This window comes from Rhinatrema bivittatum, chromosome 5 (assembly GCF_901001135.1).
Source record: "Rhinatrema bivittatum chromosome 5, aRhiBiv1.1, whole genome shotgun sequence".
NCBI lineage: Eukaryota > Metazoa > Chordata > Amphibia > Gymnophiona > Rhinatrematidae > Rhinatrema > Rhinatrema bivittatum.
The window spans coordinates 211,592,081-211,609,599 of NC_042619.1; the positions used below are offsets into that span (position 1 = coordinate 211,592,081).

Genomic DNA, 17,519 nt, shown 5'->3' on the forward strand with positions numbered 1-17,519 from the left:
CTCACAAACTGTGATGCGAAAGCTCCGCATCAAAAAAGAGGCTGGAGAGGGACTGCTATGACTGTCAGCCGCGGGTGGCCGTGACCGACCCAACTCACGTCATGTATTGCCTTGCTCTCCTCTCTGGGTGAACTCGTGGCTGTCGCTAGCTGCTACCGCAGCGTAACTCCGAGCCTTCCTAGGTGCGCACGCGCACCACCGGCCTCCCTTTAAAGGCCCAATGGCGAGAACCTCAGGGGTGTCCCCGACTGATGACATCACAAGATTGGGATTTATAAGCACCTCCCTTGGCCTACGCTAACCAACTTGGCAATGAGTTCCTTCGCTTCACTGGTGCTTGTTCCTGTCTCTCCAGACCCGTGGTTCCTGCCTTGGATCTCCACCTGCTGATCTGGACTCTGGCTCGGGTACCCGCTCATCGGGGACCTGCTTGTGCTTCCTTCAGGAGACCTGGTCTTCAGGCTTTCCTGCTCCTCGGGGTAGCTCCTGCGCTCCTTACAAGAGGTCCCACCTGCTCGCTTCTCCGCTCCTTGGGGTTGCCTCAAGCACTGCCTATCAGAGATCCCATCTCTACGCTTTTCTGCTCCTCGGGGCAGTCTCTACCTTACCACACCGGAGACTTTGACTCTATGCTTCCCCGCTCCTCAGGGCAGCCTACATCACTTTATCTGAGACTTGATTCTATCTTCCCCGCTCCTTGGGGCAGTCTCAACATCTTACACCAGTGGCTTTACTCTACCCTTCCCTGCTCCTTGGGGCAGCCTACGTCACTACATCAGAGACTTGATTCTGTGCTTCCCCGCTCCTCGGGGCAGCCCCTATGTCATCACACAAGAGACTCTGTTGCTATGCTGTCCCATCCCTCGGGACAGTCTCTGCATTACTCCTCCAGAAGATCCTGTCTTCGCGCTCCCCACTCCTCGGGGCCTGCCTAGCGCTCCTCTGTCTTGAAGGTTCCTGCTCTGGTACATTGTATCTTCAGTCCTACCTGAGTACTGTGACTCCTCTGAACTGTGCCTCTTTGCCCCGTTCCTCGGGGTGCCTCACTGTATATCTCAGTGCAGGTATCTGCGATCATGTGGCAGTGACGCAGGATGTTCTCACTCTACTGAACTACAGTCGTGCCCCTGCTGCAGCTGACCTCGCATCCTGACAGTGAGGACCTTTAGGGCTCCACCCCTCAGGTAGTATCAACCTCCACCTCAGGCCAAGGGCCCACGAAACCCACAAATCCTAACAGGGACATGTGACCGCATGGATTAGGGCATGCTGGGCATGCTCAGTGTGCCTAGTCGAAGTTCTAGAAACTTTGACATAAGTTTTCCGTGCCGGGCTCCATCGTATGATGTCTCCCATGTGTGAGGACTACAATGCTGCTTGTCCTAGGAGAGTATCCACGCTTCAGCAAGTAAGCCCTCTCAAGGGCCATACAGTAAGACAAAATCGAGTTGGATTTTTCTGAACAACAAGTCCCTGCCGCAACAGATTCCTGTGCGCTGGAAACCAGAAACCAGAGGGGGAAATCTGCCAGGAGCCTACGCAGATCTGCATACCATGATTTCCTGGACCAATTTGGTGCCACCAAACGCACCATCCCTCTGTGACCCTTGACCCTCCAAACTATTCTGCCCAACATGGGCCATGGGGAAAATGCATATGCAGCTTGTCCTTCAGCCAGTCCTGCATGAGGGCATCAATACCGAAGGCCTTCGGTTCTCTCCTGCGACTGAAGAATTGAGGAACCTTCACATTGTGAGAAATCGCCAGCAGGTCTAGAAATGCAAGGCCCCAGCAATCCACTATCAGCTGAGAACAGAGATGGTCTCCGGCTGTGGGGGGGAGAGGGTATATACTGTCACTGCCACGCTCAGCTTCCTGACCCGCTACCTTTCAGTTGTTTTAATGAGCTAAGTCCATGCCGACTGAGAAAACCAGCTACCAGATCAAGGCACTCATCTGAGGAACCACGGAAATCACCTCAGGAATTCTCAACTGGGGGAAGGACCATTTGGTATCACCGCAGGAGAGCGGGGCAAATTAAATCTCTTATTATTTCTCCTCTAAAATTTGAAGCAATCCCCACTAGGGAAGTGCACATCCACAATCTGCATCAGAGAATACTGGCAGGCTGGTGTCACTGTGATGTCAGTTTTCTCCGTCTCCATCTGCTGGTAAAGGTGCATAACCCACTGGTTCTGAAACCATCTATCTGGACGCTAGGAAATCAAATGTTAATCACCATCAGTATTGTATTATTCCCCACTGCCTTTGTTCCACATTCAAATCTGAACAGTGGCATAGGGAAGGTGTTAGAAAATAAATTCATACAGTTAAAATGAGATTTTAAAACCTTATGAGTATCTAGAAATACATCTTAACAAAAAAGCACCAGTTCTTCCATCTTTTCAAGTCAGATACGCCGACATTTTTCACATTGTTACAATAAAGTAAAGTATACTATGCTTGTACCAAAGATATCACAACTGCTCTGGAGTCTTACTTCTTAAATTCTCCCAGGGTGTTGGTCTCCAGTATGACAGGTATACGCGTCTTTGACATGGGTGGCACCACATGAGACAATGGGCTGGTCTGCTGCAGCTCCTTACAATCAATTTCAAGCTGAACCCAGATATATGCAGGCAAGTTATTGACGATATGCATCTGCTTTTCAGAAATCGAGCATAAACAGACTTCCCCAAATTTTATCAGAGAGGGACCTGTGACACATCATCATAACGTCATTGTAAATTGTTGCTCAGAAAAACAGGAAGAATCTAACTTGTGCTACTTCAGTTTGCCTTCTTCAGTGGCACAAATTCTTATGACACAGGTACTACAATATACAAAAGCTTGGACTCAAAGGACCTCTGTTCTTCTTGCAGCTTAACCACTGTGGGGGCAATAATCAAACTGCCCACATTGGTGCACGAGGATCGCACCAATAATCAAAGTAAAATTACGCATGTAGATGGTAACTTTCATACTGGCGTGTGAGTGCACTTTGGCGCGTGTGCATCAGCCTGTGCCCAGATATACGGCCATTTTATAACTTGCGAGCATATATGCGTGCATGCTATAAAACAGCCTGCACGTACATGTGCACCCTATTTTATATGGGCGCATGCCTATACGCATAAATCATGCTTCTAATGTGTAAGTCGGGGAATTTTAAAAGGGGCACACATCCATGCCATTGTTTCACCAGTTCATCTACCAGTTCACCCAGTTAACAGCTAGGTCCTCCAAGCTCCCCTGCTAGAATAGCTTTCACTCCCCCCAGTTACCCCAGACCCTTAAAGCCCCTCAGGTATGGCTGGTTCTGCCCCTTTTTGAAAACGTTTGAGATGTGCGTGCAGCAGGAGATAAATACACATCTGGGCAGCTTTTAAAATTCGGTAGACATCTGAGCCCGACTTGTGCACATATCTCCCAATTTTGGCACAAGCCAGGCTTTTAAAATTCACCTCATAATTTTGCTTTGATTACTGCTGTGAGCACTTCATGCCTGCTTTTTATGCAAGCAAAATTTGAAAGGAAAATAATACATGTAGATTTGAAAATACAATCTATGGAGGCAACTTTCAAAGAGCTATGTAAGTGTTGTGCGTGAACAATTAGCCTATACACACATAAATAGCATGTATGCACGTCTATGCTATTTTATAAATCTCGAGAGTGCATGCGTACTTGCAATGTAATGTGTAAATGTGTTCAGGGGAAAAAAGGGCGAGATTCAGGGGAGGATTCAGAAGCATGCACACAAGTTGCTATTTTGAAAGCAGTGTACATGCATACATTACCGAACTTGTCCGTGCACTTTTACCCCTGCTAATTGATTCACGCAATGTATTTATATATTTATTTATTTAAAAATTTGTAAATCACTTATCATCATTTCTAAGTGGTTTATATAACTACATCCATAATTATTAAAAACATAAAAACATACACATTGGCTCATAAAGCAGAAATAAAATTGAAATCACACTTGGTTTTTCTCCACACTTTTTGGGTGGGAAGTCTGGGTGAACTGTTAGGGGTTCAGAGTGACGTGTTAGAGGATCTAGGTAAACTGGTGAAAGTCTGGGTGCACTGGTGGAAGTATCTGCAAACTCGTGATTCCAAACAAGTATTTTCAGAAGCAGAGTATGCACAATGGGGTAGATTTTATAAAGTTGCGCGCAGGAGTCCATGTGTGCGTGCTACCCGGCGCGCGCACATGGACTCCCAATTTTATAACATGCGCACGCATGTTATAAAATCGGGGGTAGGCGCACGCAAGGGGGTGCACAATTGTGCACCCTGCGCGCACCAACACCCACGGCCTTCCCCAGTTCCCTCCCAGGCCGCTCCGATTTCCGAGCGGCCTGGGAGGAAACTTCCCAACCCCCTACTCTAACCTCCCTTCCTCTTCCCCTAATCAACCCGCCCCCTATCCCTGTCCTAATCCACCCCAAAAGAATTATTTTACCTGGCAGGCGCAGGTTGCGCACACCAGTATCCGGCCGGTACATGATCCTCCGACACAGCGGCAAATGGCCGCTGTGCCAGAGGCCTCTGGCCTCGCCCCATCCCACCCCTCCCTGCCCCTTTCCCGAAGCCCTGGGACTTAGACGCGTCCCAGGGTTTTACGCGCGTTGCCGGGCCTTTGTAAAATAGGCCCGGCGCGTGTAACCCCACCTACATGTGTAAATCCTATGGATAGATAATTTTTTATAACTTATTTATTATGAGGGATAGTCATACATGGAAAAACTCCATGGACTCTGCCTATGGAGAAAACCACAGACTCAAAATCATAGTCCCAAACTTTTTATTGTAACAACTCTACACTTTTATTTGCACTCTAAAAATGTTTTTACATTTTTTTTATTCTAAAATAAAGTCACTTCCCTTAATTAATTGTAATCCAAAATTTGTTGTTGTAAACAACACAGCAAATAAGGGTGTTGAATTATTCACAACAAAAAGTTCGGGACTATGATTAAAAGTGTGTGGTTTTCTCTGTAGGCAGAGACCACAGAGTTTTTTCCACATGTGACTGACTATCCCTCGTATACAACTAAATAAGTTATAAAAAAAAATCACCTGTCTCGTTACAGTGATTGAATTCATAATTTATAAAATGCCTGCCTCTGTATTTAATTCTGGGCTATTATGCATGTATTGTTACAATTAGTACGCTTTCACTTTTATAAAATGGGTAAAGAAAGTATGCATTTTTCTGCATTACAAATTGATATGTGCACTTTTCCAGAAGAAAGAACTGATTCCAGGATTGCTGCCTCCTGATGCCTTGCCTCCTGCTACAGAGTTTCCAAAATATGTGCATAAATGGTGTACTGCAGACAGTTCTGAAAGTTGAGCTGTATGGGGTCAATATTCAGAGGTTGTGTGTCCAGCTAGATTAGCCGGATATACTCATCCAGCTAATTTGCACCAGATATTCAGTGTTGTGGGTTCGCTGCTGAATATACTCGTGTGGTAACTTGAGCGATAGTGACTTGGGTGCAGCCAGAGGAAAAGGAGGCAGACTCTGGCTGTTTCTTGGGTTCATTTTATTTATAGTGAAAAAAAGGCAATTCAAAACAAACAATGCAGCGCAGCTTAACTCAGGTAATACACAGTGCTTAAATATAATAGCTTTTAGCCTGCAGTAGGTCTCTGCTTGCTCCCTGGGGCCTCTCTAACCCTTCTGGGCCCTGCAAACTTATGTTAGGATAAAGGGATCCTCCCTGGGCCCAGAATCCCTTGCGGAGTTGATCCTTAAGGAAGACCTGGCTAGATCTCTGTGGCCAGTTCCTTAAGGTAGTTTGAGAGAGTTTCCAGTATACTCCCTTGCAACCCAACTATTGGGAACTTAGCCAGATGATGTTGAATATAGGAAAATTGGTTCTTACCTGCTAATTTTCATTCCTGGAAAGCAGAGTTGCTTACCTGTAACAAGTGTTCTCACAGGACAGCAGGATGTTAGTCCTCACATATGGGTGACATCACAGGAAGGAGCCCAATCACGGGTTAGTGCCCAGTATGGCACTAACCCTGCATCCAGCAGGGGTCCCCCTTCAATCTCGTCTTATAGTAAAAAGTACATGCGAAAAATAAAATAGGAAAACGTAAGCGAACCCAACTCTGCGGGGTGGCGGGCGGGTTTCGTGAGGACTACCATCCTGCTGGCCTGTGAGAACACCTGTTACAGGTAAGCAACTCTGCTTTCTCACAGGACAAGCAGGATGGTAGTCCTCACATATGGGTGAGTACTGAGCTGAGGATGCCCGAGCTATACACCAAATGCACCCAAAGACGTACAACAGGCACAACAACAGGGGTAGAATTTGGTTAGGAGGGCATCCTGAATCCCTGAACGGGTTGGTGGACGGATGTTGGGTAGTTAAACTGAAAACAAGTTGTGTAGAACAGACTGGCCAAAAATGGAACCTTGCCTGCCAGTCTTATCTAAGCAATAATGGGCTGCGAAGGTATGGAGAGAACTCCAAGTAGCAGCCTTACAAATATCAGTAAGCGGCACCGAATGGAGGTGCGCAACTGATGCCGCCATGGCCCTGATACAGTGTGCTTTCACACGGTCTTGCAGCGGAATGCCTGATTGCTGGTAGCAAAAGGAAATACAGTTCACTAATCAGGAGGAGAGGGTCTGCTTTCCCAAAGGATTTCCCAATTTGATGGTGTTGAAAGAAACAAATTGAGTGGATTTCCTGTGGGCTGACGTGCGATCTAGATAGAAGGCTAGGGCATGTTTGCAATCCAAGGAATGCAGAGCCTATTCTCCTGGGTTTGAATGGGGCCTGGGGAAAAAGGTAGGTAGGATGATGGATTGATTTATATGAAATTCCGAAACCACCTTTGGTAAAAACTTGGGGTGAGTGCAGATCTCTACCCCGTCATGCAAAATCTTAGTGTAAGGCGGGTAGGTAACTAAAGCCTGCAACTCACTAACTCTGCGAGCGGAGGTGATAGCGAGAAGAAAAACTACCTTCCAGGTGAGATAGCAGAGATCACAAGAGTGGAGAGGCTAAAACGGAGGTTTCATGAGCCGTCCCAAAACAACGTTAAGGTCCCAAGCAGGGGCCGGAGGGCACAGTGGAGGTTTTAAGTGGAGTAAGCCTCTCATGATGTTGTGTCCGTCGCTGTCCGACGTCTCTGCTCCACCCACCTTACCTCGTTGGCGACTCCCTTTGGGGTTGATGGAAGGCTAGCTGCCGCGGCGTCTCCAGGCCGCCCTCCTCCGGCGTTCCTGGATCAGCTCGATGCTGCAAGCCGCCATGATGACCAGATGCCTAGGGCACGCGGCCCGACTGATGTACCAGTGTTGGCGCGAACCTCAGGGGCGTCCCCCTGAGATGACATCATCAGCTCCAGATATTTAAGGTCTCAGTTTTCGCTAACAAGACAAGATAGCAAGGGATTGTTTACCTAGCTTCCTCCTGGTCGCTGCGGATGGGATTCGCTCTCCACAACCCTAGCTACTCTGCCTCCTCGGACTTCACTAGAGGTACCCGCTCCTCGGGGACCTCGCTCTCTTTTTTTCTTTTCAGGTCACAGTCTGGAACCGGTACTCACTCCTCGAGGGCCCACATCCCGGACTTGCTCCTGGATACCACTTCTGCTAAGAAGTCATTGCTGCTTACAACATCAGTGAGTTTCCATCTATCTCTCACAGCTTTCCCTGGGATCAGGTACTTGCTCCTCGAGAGCCTAATGCATACTAGAGATGTGAATCGTGTGCCCGATCGTTTTAACGATCAGGTTCGAATGGAGGGAGAAAAAAATCGGATCGTTAGAGATGTGAATTGGAATCGGTTCCGATTCCAATTCACATCGTTAATTTTTTAGTGAGGCCTCAGCAGATTAAAAAAAACCCACCCCGACCCTTTACAAATGACCCCTTTGCTCTCCCACCCTCCCGAACCCCCCCAAAATGTTAAATTACCTGGTGGTCCAGTGGGGGGGGGGGGCCCGGCGCGATCTCTCGCTCTCAGGCCATCAGCGCCATTTTGGCTACCACTGATAAAAATGGCGCCAATGGCCCAATAAAAAAAAACCCACCCCGACCCTTTACAAATTACCCCTTTGCTTCTCCCACCCTCCCAACCCCCCCAAAAACCTTTTACATGTACCTGGTGGTCTAGCGGGGGGGTCCGGGAGCCATCCCTTCAATCATATCCTCGGTGCTGGACTGGTTTCAAAATGGCGCCGATCGCCTTTGCCCTCACTATGTCACAGGGAGCGACCGTCGCTCCCTGTGACATAGTGAGGGCAAAGGCGATCGACTGCCAGTATGGCGCCGATCGCCTTTGCCCTCACTTTGTCACAGGGAGCGACGCGCCGATCGCCTTTGCCCTCACTTTGTCATAGGGAGCGACGGTCGCTCCCTGTGACATAGTGAGGGCAAAGGCGATCGGCGCCATTTTGAAACCAGTCCAGCACCGGCACCGAGGGTATGATTGAAGGGATGGCTCCCGGACCCCCCGCCAGACCACCAGGTACATGTAAAAGGTTTTTGGGGGGGTCGGGAGGGTGGGAGAAGCAAAGGGGTAATTTGTAAAGGGTCGGGGTGGGGTTTTTTTTATTGGGCCATCGGCGCCATTTTTATCAGTGGTAGCCAAAATGGCGCCAAAGGCCCGAGAGCGGAAGATCGCGCCGGGACACCCCCCCCCCCCCCCCACTGGACCACCAGGTAATTTAACATTTTGGGGGGGTTCGGGAGGGTGGGGGAGGGTAAAGGATTGGTTTTAAAGGGTCAGGTGGGTTTAGGGGTTGTTTTGGTGTGCCGGTTTTCCCGCCCTCCCCCCAAATAATTCCTGTACTCGATTTAACGATTTTTCACGATAAATCGAGGGAATTCCTATTGTATCGAGACCCTTACCGATTAATGACGATTTTAAAATTATCGGACGATAATTTAAATCGTTAAAAAACGATTCACGTCCCTAATGCATACCATCGCCTGGGCTGCCTCAAGAGACTATTGTGTGAGTGTTACCATCAAGGATTTGTTCCAGAACTCTGCATATACTGCCTACTCACTTTCTTAGTTTCTCTACAGCTCAGCCACCTGGGGATCGCTGTTCCAGTTCCTGAGGGACTACAGCCCAGCCGGGCGCTTCCAGCTCACTACTGCCACCTCTGGTGATTTACTATATTGTCTAATAAAAGAACTAGTGTGTGTCTGTCTCCTACACTAAGCCTGACCAGTGGTCCCTCTCGGGATTTCCCCCGAGGGTATGGTCACCTGCCACTGGTCCAAGAATCCACCCACAACTATTCTAAATAACTACAGATTGCTAAATACCAGCTTTAACAACAGAGCTTTCTGACAGATTGCTAACTCCATGGATCCGGCTTAACTCCAGGATCCGGCTTGTGTCCAGGGTTCCGGTTAACTCCAAGGATCCAGCTTGACTACAGGTTTTGGCTTGACTCCAGAGTTCGGGTAACTACATGGATCCAGCACAACTCAATGCTTTGCAGGCTATACCGGGCCTGGCCCAGTGCATTGTGGAACAACAGGACGCCTTGGAAAAACTTACTTCAGCTTTTCATCAGCTACACACACAGAAGGTTCAAAGTACTGCTTCTAACCATGAAAGTCAGTTACAGGAGGTAACTTTAAAGACTGCTGTACCACTGAAGGCTCCGATACTTTTCTCTGGAGAAATACAGAAGACTTGAGGCTTTTTAAACCAGTGCTGCATGCACTTTACCTTACAACCATCTTTATTTCCTACTGCTCTCTCCAAGACTACCTACATCCTTTCTTACTTGGATGGTAGGGCCTTGTCTTGGGCATCTACCTTGTGGGAGCACAAGGATCCTATTTTGCAGGACATAGAAGGATTTATGGACTTATTTAAATCCATTTTTGAATGCCCTGCTCGAAATTCTGTAGCCGGTTTTGCTTTGGTGGATTTGAAGCAAGGTAACAGATCATTGGCTGAATTTGCCATAGAGTTTAAAACTCTTGCGGCAGAACTTTGCTGGGACCCCAAATGCCTCAAGACTCTCTTTTGCAGAGGCCTGGATACCCGTTTAAAGATGAGCTGGCTGCTCGTGAAACACCTGTCTCGCTGGACGAATTAGTAGCCTTGGCTACTCAGATTGATCACCGGCTCCGGGACAAGGTAAAGGAACTCCGGCCTAGGATGTTATCTGTGTTGAATCAGGCTCTGCATCTTGAAAGGTTCCAGTAATTTCTGCTGCTGATAAAGATGAACCGATGCAACTTGGTTGTGGACATTTGACTTCTAAAGAGAGAAGATTTCGGAAGAAGCGTGGTCTCTGCATGTACTGTAATCAACCTGGCCATGATGTCTCTACATGCTCCATTCATCCGGGAAACGGACAGGCCTAAGTCCTGCAGGAGGACTGTTCTTGGACCTTACCACGTCTTCTCCTCCGCATTCTCTCCCAGTCTCTTTGACCTGCGGACCGGGTTCGGTTCAGACTCCTGCCCTAGTGGACTCAGGGAAAGGAGGCAACCTTACTCCTCAAACGCTAGTGGAATATCTGAATAGTCCTCTCACCAATTCAGAAGATCCACTATTGCACTACAACTTGAAGTGGGCTTTGGACGTTTCTCAACACCACCACCTCTATTGAAGAACGCTATGATGTCCCCAGCAGCCCTTTCCGTTGCTGCTATTCTTATGTCTTCAATGTTCACCTTGGCTCGAAGGCGCTCTACATCAATACCGTATTCACGGATCCTAAACCTTAGAGTATCTCTGTTAAGCTCTTTTCCATTTGGAGGATGTGCCTGATGAGCCACAGCACATATTAGACCGGAAGAAGATCCTCTTGGTAACTACCCAGTCCGTATCCGCTGGCAACACCATCAATTCTCATCCAGCTATATGTACTGGACTGTCATCTTTGAAATGGTTTTTGGACGTTCTCAACTTCGCCACTTCCACTGAAGTTTCAGTGATGTTCCCAGCAGCTTAACCACTGCTGATGATTTCCTTAGACTGTGGCTTCAGATCAAGGACATGCTCATTTAAGCAAGTGACCGTGCTAAGAAGTACTACTATGCGCTCCTTGCACAGGCTCCAGTCTTCAAGCCAGGAGACAAGGTCTGGTTGTCAACCAAGCACCTCTGATTCATCTACTCTCCTTTCGGATTGCTCCTCACTACGTGGGTCCATTCCCAGTCCTTCATCATATTGGCAAAGTCACCTACCATCTGAAGCTACTACCTGGTCAAATTCCATAACGCATTCTACGTTTCATCTGAAACCGCTCATTCTCAGCGAATTGTCTTCAAATTCAAGATCCACCTGTCATCTATGCAGAAGAAGACTAGAGATCAAAAAGAAGAGATACTGGATGTTCGTAATAGAGGCAAGATTTTTTGAATACCTTCTAAGTTGGAAAGGGTTTGGCCTCGAAGTAAACACTTGGGAGCCTCAGACCAATATCTTGGATAAAGAGATACTTCATCGATTCCATCTCGCGCATCCTTCAAAACTCAAACCTGGTACCCGAAGAGGAGATTGCTCTTTGAAGGGGGGCACTGTTGTGTCCGTCGCTGTCCGACGTCTCTGCTCCGCCCACCTTACCTCGTTGGCGACTCCCTTCAGGGTTGATGGAAGGCTAGCTGCTGCGGCGTCTCCAGACTGTCCTCCTCCAGCGTTCCCGGATCGGCTCGACGCTGCAAGCTGCCATGTTGACCAGATGCCTAGGGCACACGCACGCCGCGGCCCGACTGATGTACCAGTGTTGGCGCGAACCTCAGGGGCGTCCCCCTGAGATGACATCACCAGCTCCAGATATTTAAGGTCTCAGTTTTTGCTAACAAGACGAGTTAGCAAGGGATTGGTTTACCTAGCTTCCTCCTGGTCACTGCGGATGGGATTCGCTCTCCACAACCCTAGCTACTCTGCCTTCTCGGACTTCGCTAGAGGTACCCGCTCCTCGGGGGCCTCGCTCTCTCTTTTTCTTTTCAGGTTGCAGTTCGGAACCGGTACTCGCTCCTCGAGGGCCCACGTCCCAGACTCGCTCCTGGATACCACTTCTGCTAAGAGGTCATCACTGCTTACAACATCAGTGAGTTTCCATCTATCTCTCAGAGCTTTCCCTGGGATCAGGTACTCGCTCCTCGAAGGCCTAATGCATACCATCGCCTGGGCTGCCTCAAGAGACTATTGTGTGAGTGTTACCATCAAGGATTTGTTCCAGAACTCTGCATATACTGCCTACTCACTTTCTTAGTTTCTCTACAGCTCAGCCACCTGGGGATCGCTGTTCCAGTTCCTGAGGGACTACAGCCCAGCCGGGCGCTTCCAGCTCACTACTGCCACCTTTGGTGGTTTACTATATTGTCTAATAAAAGAACTAGTGTGTGTCTGTCTCCTACAGTAAGCCTGACCAGTGGTCCCTCTCGGGATTTCCCCCAAGGGCGTGGTCACCTGCCACTGGTCCAAGGATCCACCAACAGCTATTCTAAATAACTACAGATTGCTAAATACCAGCTTTAACAACAGAGCTTTCTGACACATGAAGCGTGTTACTAAGGGTGGAGATGAAACAGCGACATCCCCCACACCCTTATGAAATGTGGCTACCGCGCTGACATGCACCCTGATAGAGGAAGTTTTCAGGCCTGACTCAGAAAGTTGCCAGAGATAGTCCAGAAACTTCGCCGTGGAACAAGTGAAGGGGTCTATGGACATGGAAGTGCACCAGACTGCAATCCTCTTCCATTTGGAACGATAAGATCTTCTCGTGGAAGGTTTCTTGAAGCCACCAGGACTCGGGACACCGACTCTGAAAGGTTAAGCGGTTGGAGTACTAACTGTTCAACATCCAGGCAGTCAGAGATAGGGCCTGGAGGTTGGGATGGCACAGGTATCCATCGTTCTGAGTTATCAGAAGTGGATCCTTCCCTAGAGGAATGTGTCAGCATACTGATAGGTCCTGGAGGACTGAAACCACACCAGGCGTGGCCAGTGAAGGGCTATCAGAATCATTACAACTTGCCTTTCTCTGTACCTTCGTAACTTTGTACCTTCGTACCTTCAAGAGAGTCTTCGATATGAGTGGAAGTGGAGGGTACACATAGAGACCGCTGGCCCACGAGAGGGTGAAAGCGTCCCGCGGTTGCGAGTGGTGGCTGCAAGTTAGAAAGCAGAAGTTTTCTACTTTGCGGTTGTGGACAGACGCAAAGAGGTCTATGTGAGGGTAACCCCAGCGTTGGAATATGGTGTCTGCTATCATGGGGTTGAGAGACCACTTGTGCGAATGAAACCAATTTGGCAGTGCAATAATAATGGGAGATTTCAATTACCCCAATACTGACTGAGTAAATGTAACATCAGGACTTGCTAGAGACATAAAGTTCTTGGATGTAATAAATGACTGCTTCATGGAGAAATTGGTTCAGGAACCAACAAGAGAGGGAGCTATTTTAGATTTAATTCTTAGTGGAACGCAGGATTTGGTGAGAGAGGTAATGGTGTGGGGCCACTTGGCAACAATGATCATAACATGATCAAATTTAAACTAATAACTGGAAGGGGGACAATAAGTAAATCTGCAGCTCTAACACTAAACTTTCAAAAGGGAAACTTTGATAAAATGAGGGAAATAGTTAGAAAAAAACTGAAAGGTGCAGCTGCAAAGGTTAAAAGTGTTCAATAGGCATGGACATTGTTTAAAAATACAATCCTAGAGGCTCAGTCCATATGTATTCCACACATTAAGAAAGGTGGAAGGAAGGCAAAACGATTACCATCATGGTTAAAAGGTGAGATGAAAGAGGCTATTTTATCCAAAAAAAACAACCTTCAAAAATTGGAAGAAGGATCCATCTGAAGAAAATAGGATAAAACATAAGCATTGTCAAGTTAAGTGTAAAACATTGATAAGACAGGCGAAGAGAGAATTTGAAATGAAGCTGGCCATAGATGCAAAAACTCATAATAAAAACTTTTTAAAATATATCCGAAGCAAGAAACCTGTGAGGGGTTCGGTTGGACCATTAGATGACCGAGGGGTTAAAGGGGCTCTTAGGTAAGATAAGGCCATTGCAGAAAGACTAAATTAATTCTTTGCTTCCGTGTTTACTAATGAGGATGTTGGGGAGATACCAGTTCCGGAGATGGTTTTCAGGGGTGATGAGTCAGACGAACTGAATGAAATCACTGTGAACCTGGAAGATGTAGTAGGCCAGATTGACAAACTAAAGAGTAGCAAATCACCTGGACCAGATAGTATCCATCCTAGGGTACTGAAGGAACAAAAAATGAAATTTCTGATCTATTACTTAAAATTTGTAATCAATCATTAAAATCATCCATTGTACCTGAAGACTGGAGGGTGGCCAATGTAACCCCAATATTTAAAAAAGGCTCCAGAGGCGATCCTGGTAACTATAGACCAGTAAGCCTGACTTCAGTGCTGGGAAAAATAGTGGAAACTATTCTCAAGATCAAAATCGTAGAGTATACAGAAAGACATGGTTTAATGGAACACAGACAACATGGATTTACTCAAGGGAAGTCTTGCCAAACAAATCTACTTCATTTTTTTGAAGGGGTTAATGAACATATGGATAAAGGTGAACAGGTAGATGAAGTGTATTTGGATTTTCAGAAGGCGTTTGACAAAGTCCCTCATGAGAGGCTTCTAAGAAAACTAAAAAGTCATGGGATAGGAAGCGATGTCCTTTCGTGGATTACAAACTGGTTAAAAGTCAGGAAACAGAGAGTAGGATTAAATGGTCAATTTTCTCAGTAGAAAAGGGTAAACAGTGGAGTGCCTCAGGAATCTGTACTTGGACCGGTGCTTTTCAATATATATATATATATATATATATATAAATGATCTGGAAAGGAATACAACGAGTGAGGTTATCAAATTTGCGGATGATACAAAATTATTCAGAGTAATTAAATCACAAGCGGGTTGTGATACATTTCAGGAGGACCTTGCAAGACTGGAAGATTGGGCATCCAAATGGCAGATGAAATTTAATGTGGACAAGTGCAAGATGTTGCATATAGGCAAAAATAACCCTTGCTGTAGTTACACGATGTTAGGTTCCATATTAGGAGCTACCACCGAGGAAAAAGATCTAGGCATCACATTGGATAATACTTTAAAATCATCGGCTCAGTGTGCTGCAGCAGTCAAAAAAGCAAACAGAATGTTAGGAATTATTAGGAAGGGAATGGTTAATAAAACGGAAAATGTCATAATGCCTCTATATCGCTCCATGGTGAGACCGCACCTTGAATACTGTGTACAATTCTGGTCGCCGCATCTCAAAAAAGATATAGTTGCGATGGAGAAGGTACAGAGAAGGGCAACCAAAATGATAAAGGGGATGGAACAGCGCCCCTATGAGGAAAGGCTGATGAGGTTAGGGCTGTTCAGCTTGGAGAAGAGACGGCTGAGGGAGGATATGATAGAGGTCTTTAAGATCATGAGAGGTCTTGACCGAGTAGATGTGAATCAGTTATTTACACTTTGGAATAATAGAAGGATTAGGGGGCATTCCATGAAGTTAGCAAGTAGCACATTTAAGACTAATCGGAGAAACTTCTTTTTCACTCAATGCACAATATAGCTCTGGAATTTTTTGCCAGAGGATGTGGTTAGTGCAGTTAGTGAAGCTGTGTTCAAAAAAGGTTTGGATAAGTTCTTGGAGGAGAAGTCCATTAACAGCTATTAATCAAGTTTACTTAGGGAATACCTACTGCTATTAATTGCATCAGTAGCATGGGATCTTCTTAGTGTTTGGGTAATTGTCAGGTTCTTGTGGCCTGGTTTGGCCTCTGTTGGAAACAGGATGCTGGGCTTGATGGACCTTTGGTCTGACCCAGCATGGCAATTTCTTATGTTCTTATGTTCTTACTTGTCCGCCAACACATTGTCCACGCCCAGCAAATAGGTGGCTGTGAGGTACATCAAGTGGGAAAGGGACCACGCCCATATCTGTGCAGCTTCCTGATACAGAAGGTAAGAGCCCATTCCCCCTTGCTTGTTGATGTACCACATCGCCACCTGATTGTCGGTTTGAATCAGGATGGCCTTGTTTGAAAGGCAATCCTGAAAAACCTTGAGGGCATATCTGATCGCCCGAAGCTCCAGGAAATTTATCTGATGTTTGGCTTCCTCTGGAGACCAGGTTCCCTGAGTCTGCAGGTCGCCGACATGAGCACCCCACCCTAGGTTGGAGGCGTCTGTTGTCAAGGTAATTTGAGGTTCTGGAGCCTGAAATGGAAGGCCTTGAAGTAGATTGGAGCGTTGTATCCACCAGGCGAGTGACAGGCAGAGCTGTGTGGTAATGTGAACAATGCTGGACACTGATTGACAAGCTTGAACCCACTGGGATTTTAGGGTCCACTGCATTACTCTCATGGCTAAGCAGGCCATCGGAGTGACATGCACCGTGGACGCCATGTGACCCAGAAGTATGAGGAAAAAACAAGCAGTTAAGGATAGTCGAATCTGTAGATGATGCACCAGAGAGGCCAGGGTGAAAGCCCGATCCTGAGGGAGGAAGGCTTTCGCCTGTATAGTGTTTAGGTCGGCCCCTATAAATGATAGGGTTTGGGAAGGAACTACCTTAGATTTGGGATAGTTGATTAGAAACCCTAGGGAGATCAGGGTATGTAGAGTGAGACGCAAGGATGTCAATGTGGCTTGCTGAGTCGGAGCCCTTATCAACCAATCATCAAGATAAGGGTAGACATGAACCCCCTGAATCCTGAGGAAGGCTGCGACCACTATGAGGCACTTGGTGAAGACTCATGGAGCGGATGCTAGGCCAAATGGCAGTACATGGTACTGGAAGTGACGAGGGTCGACCAGGAATCACAAGAATTTGCGATGAGATGGAATAATTGAGATGTGTGCATATGTGTCTTGGAGATCCAGAGAGCACAGCCAATCTCCTCTTTGCAGAAGAGGAAGTAGAGAGCCCAAATTTACCATCTTGAATTTTTCCCTTTGCAGATACTTGTTTAGGGCACGAAGGTCCAGGATTGGACAAAGACCACCTGACTTATTTGGGATGAGGAAAAACCGGGAATAGAGAGAGGCACTGGTTCTATTGCCCGGAACTGGAGGAGGGTTGACACCTCCTGTTCTAGAAGGGGAGAGTGGTCAGACGATCCCCACATCAGCCGAGGTGGGGAGTCCACCGGTACAGTCAGGAAGTTGAGATGGTAACCCTGAGTGACTACCGCCAGCACCCACTGGTGGTGACTGTGTGCCAAATGTTGTTGAAGTGGCACAATCGACCACCGACCGGTACCGATGGAAGAGGAGGTTGGCATATGCTCTCCAGAGAGGAGTCAAAACCCTGACGCTGGTCCCGGCTGAGGAGCTGGTTGGGTCTTCTGAGGCCAGGATTGCCTAGACTGACCTTTTTGATAAGGCTTGGAAGGGCGACCTCGGGAGGCCGGAGGATAATACCTTCTTGGTTTGTAGGCCGGCCGCTTACAGTCTCGCCTAAATGCTCTCTTGGAGGTGGACGAGAAATCAGTAGGTAA

General features: G+C 47.3%; 1 protein-coding gene across 1 annotated transcript in view; it reads right to left on the minus strand.

The window, feature by feature from the left end:
• Positions 1 to 17,519, minus strand: part of CFAP47 (cilia and flagella associated protein 47) — a 1,765,744-nt gene that overhangs the window by 1,546,089 nt on the left and 202,136 nt on the right. Inside the window, exon 14 of the mRNA XM_029603108.1 lies at positions 2,501 to 2,717. Within this exon, the coding sequence (XP_029458968.1) occupies positions 2,501 to 2,717 (217 nt within the window). The remainder of the gene's footprint in view (positions 1 to 2,500; positions 2,718 to 17,519) is intronic.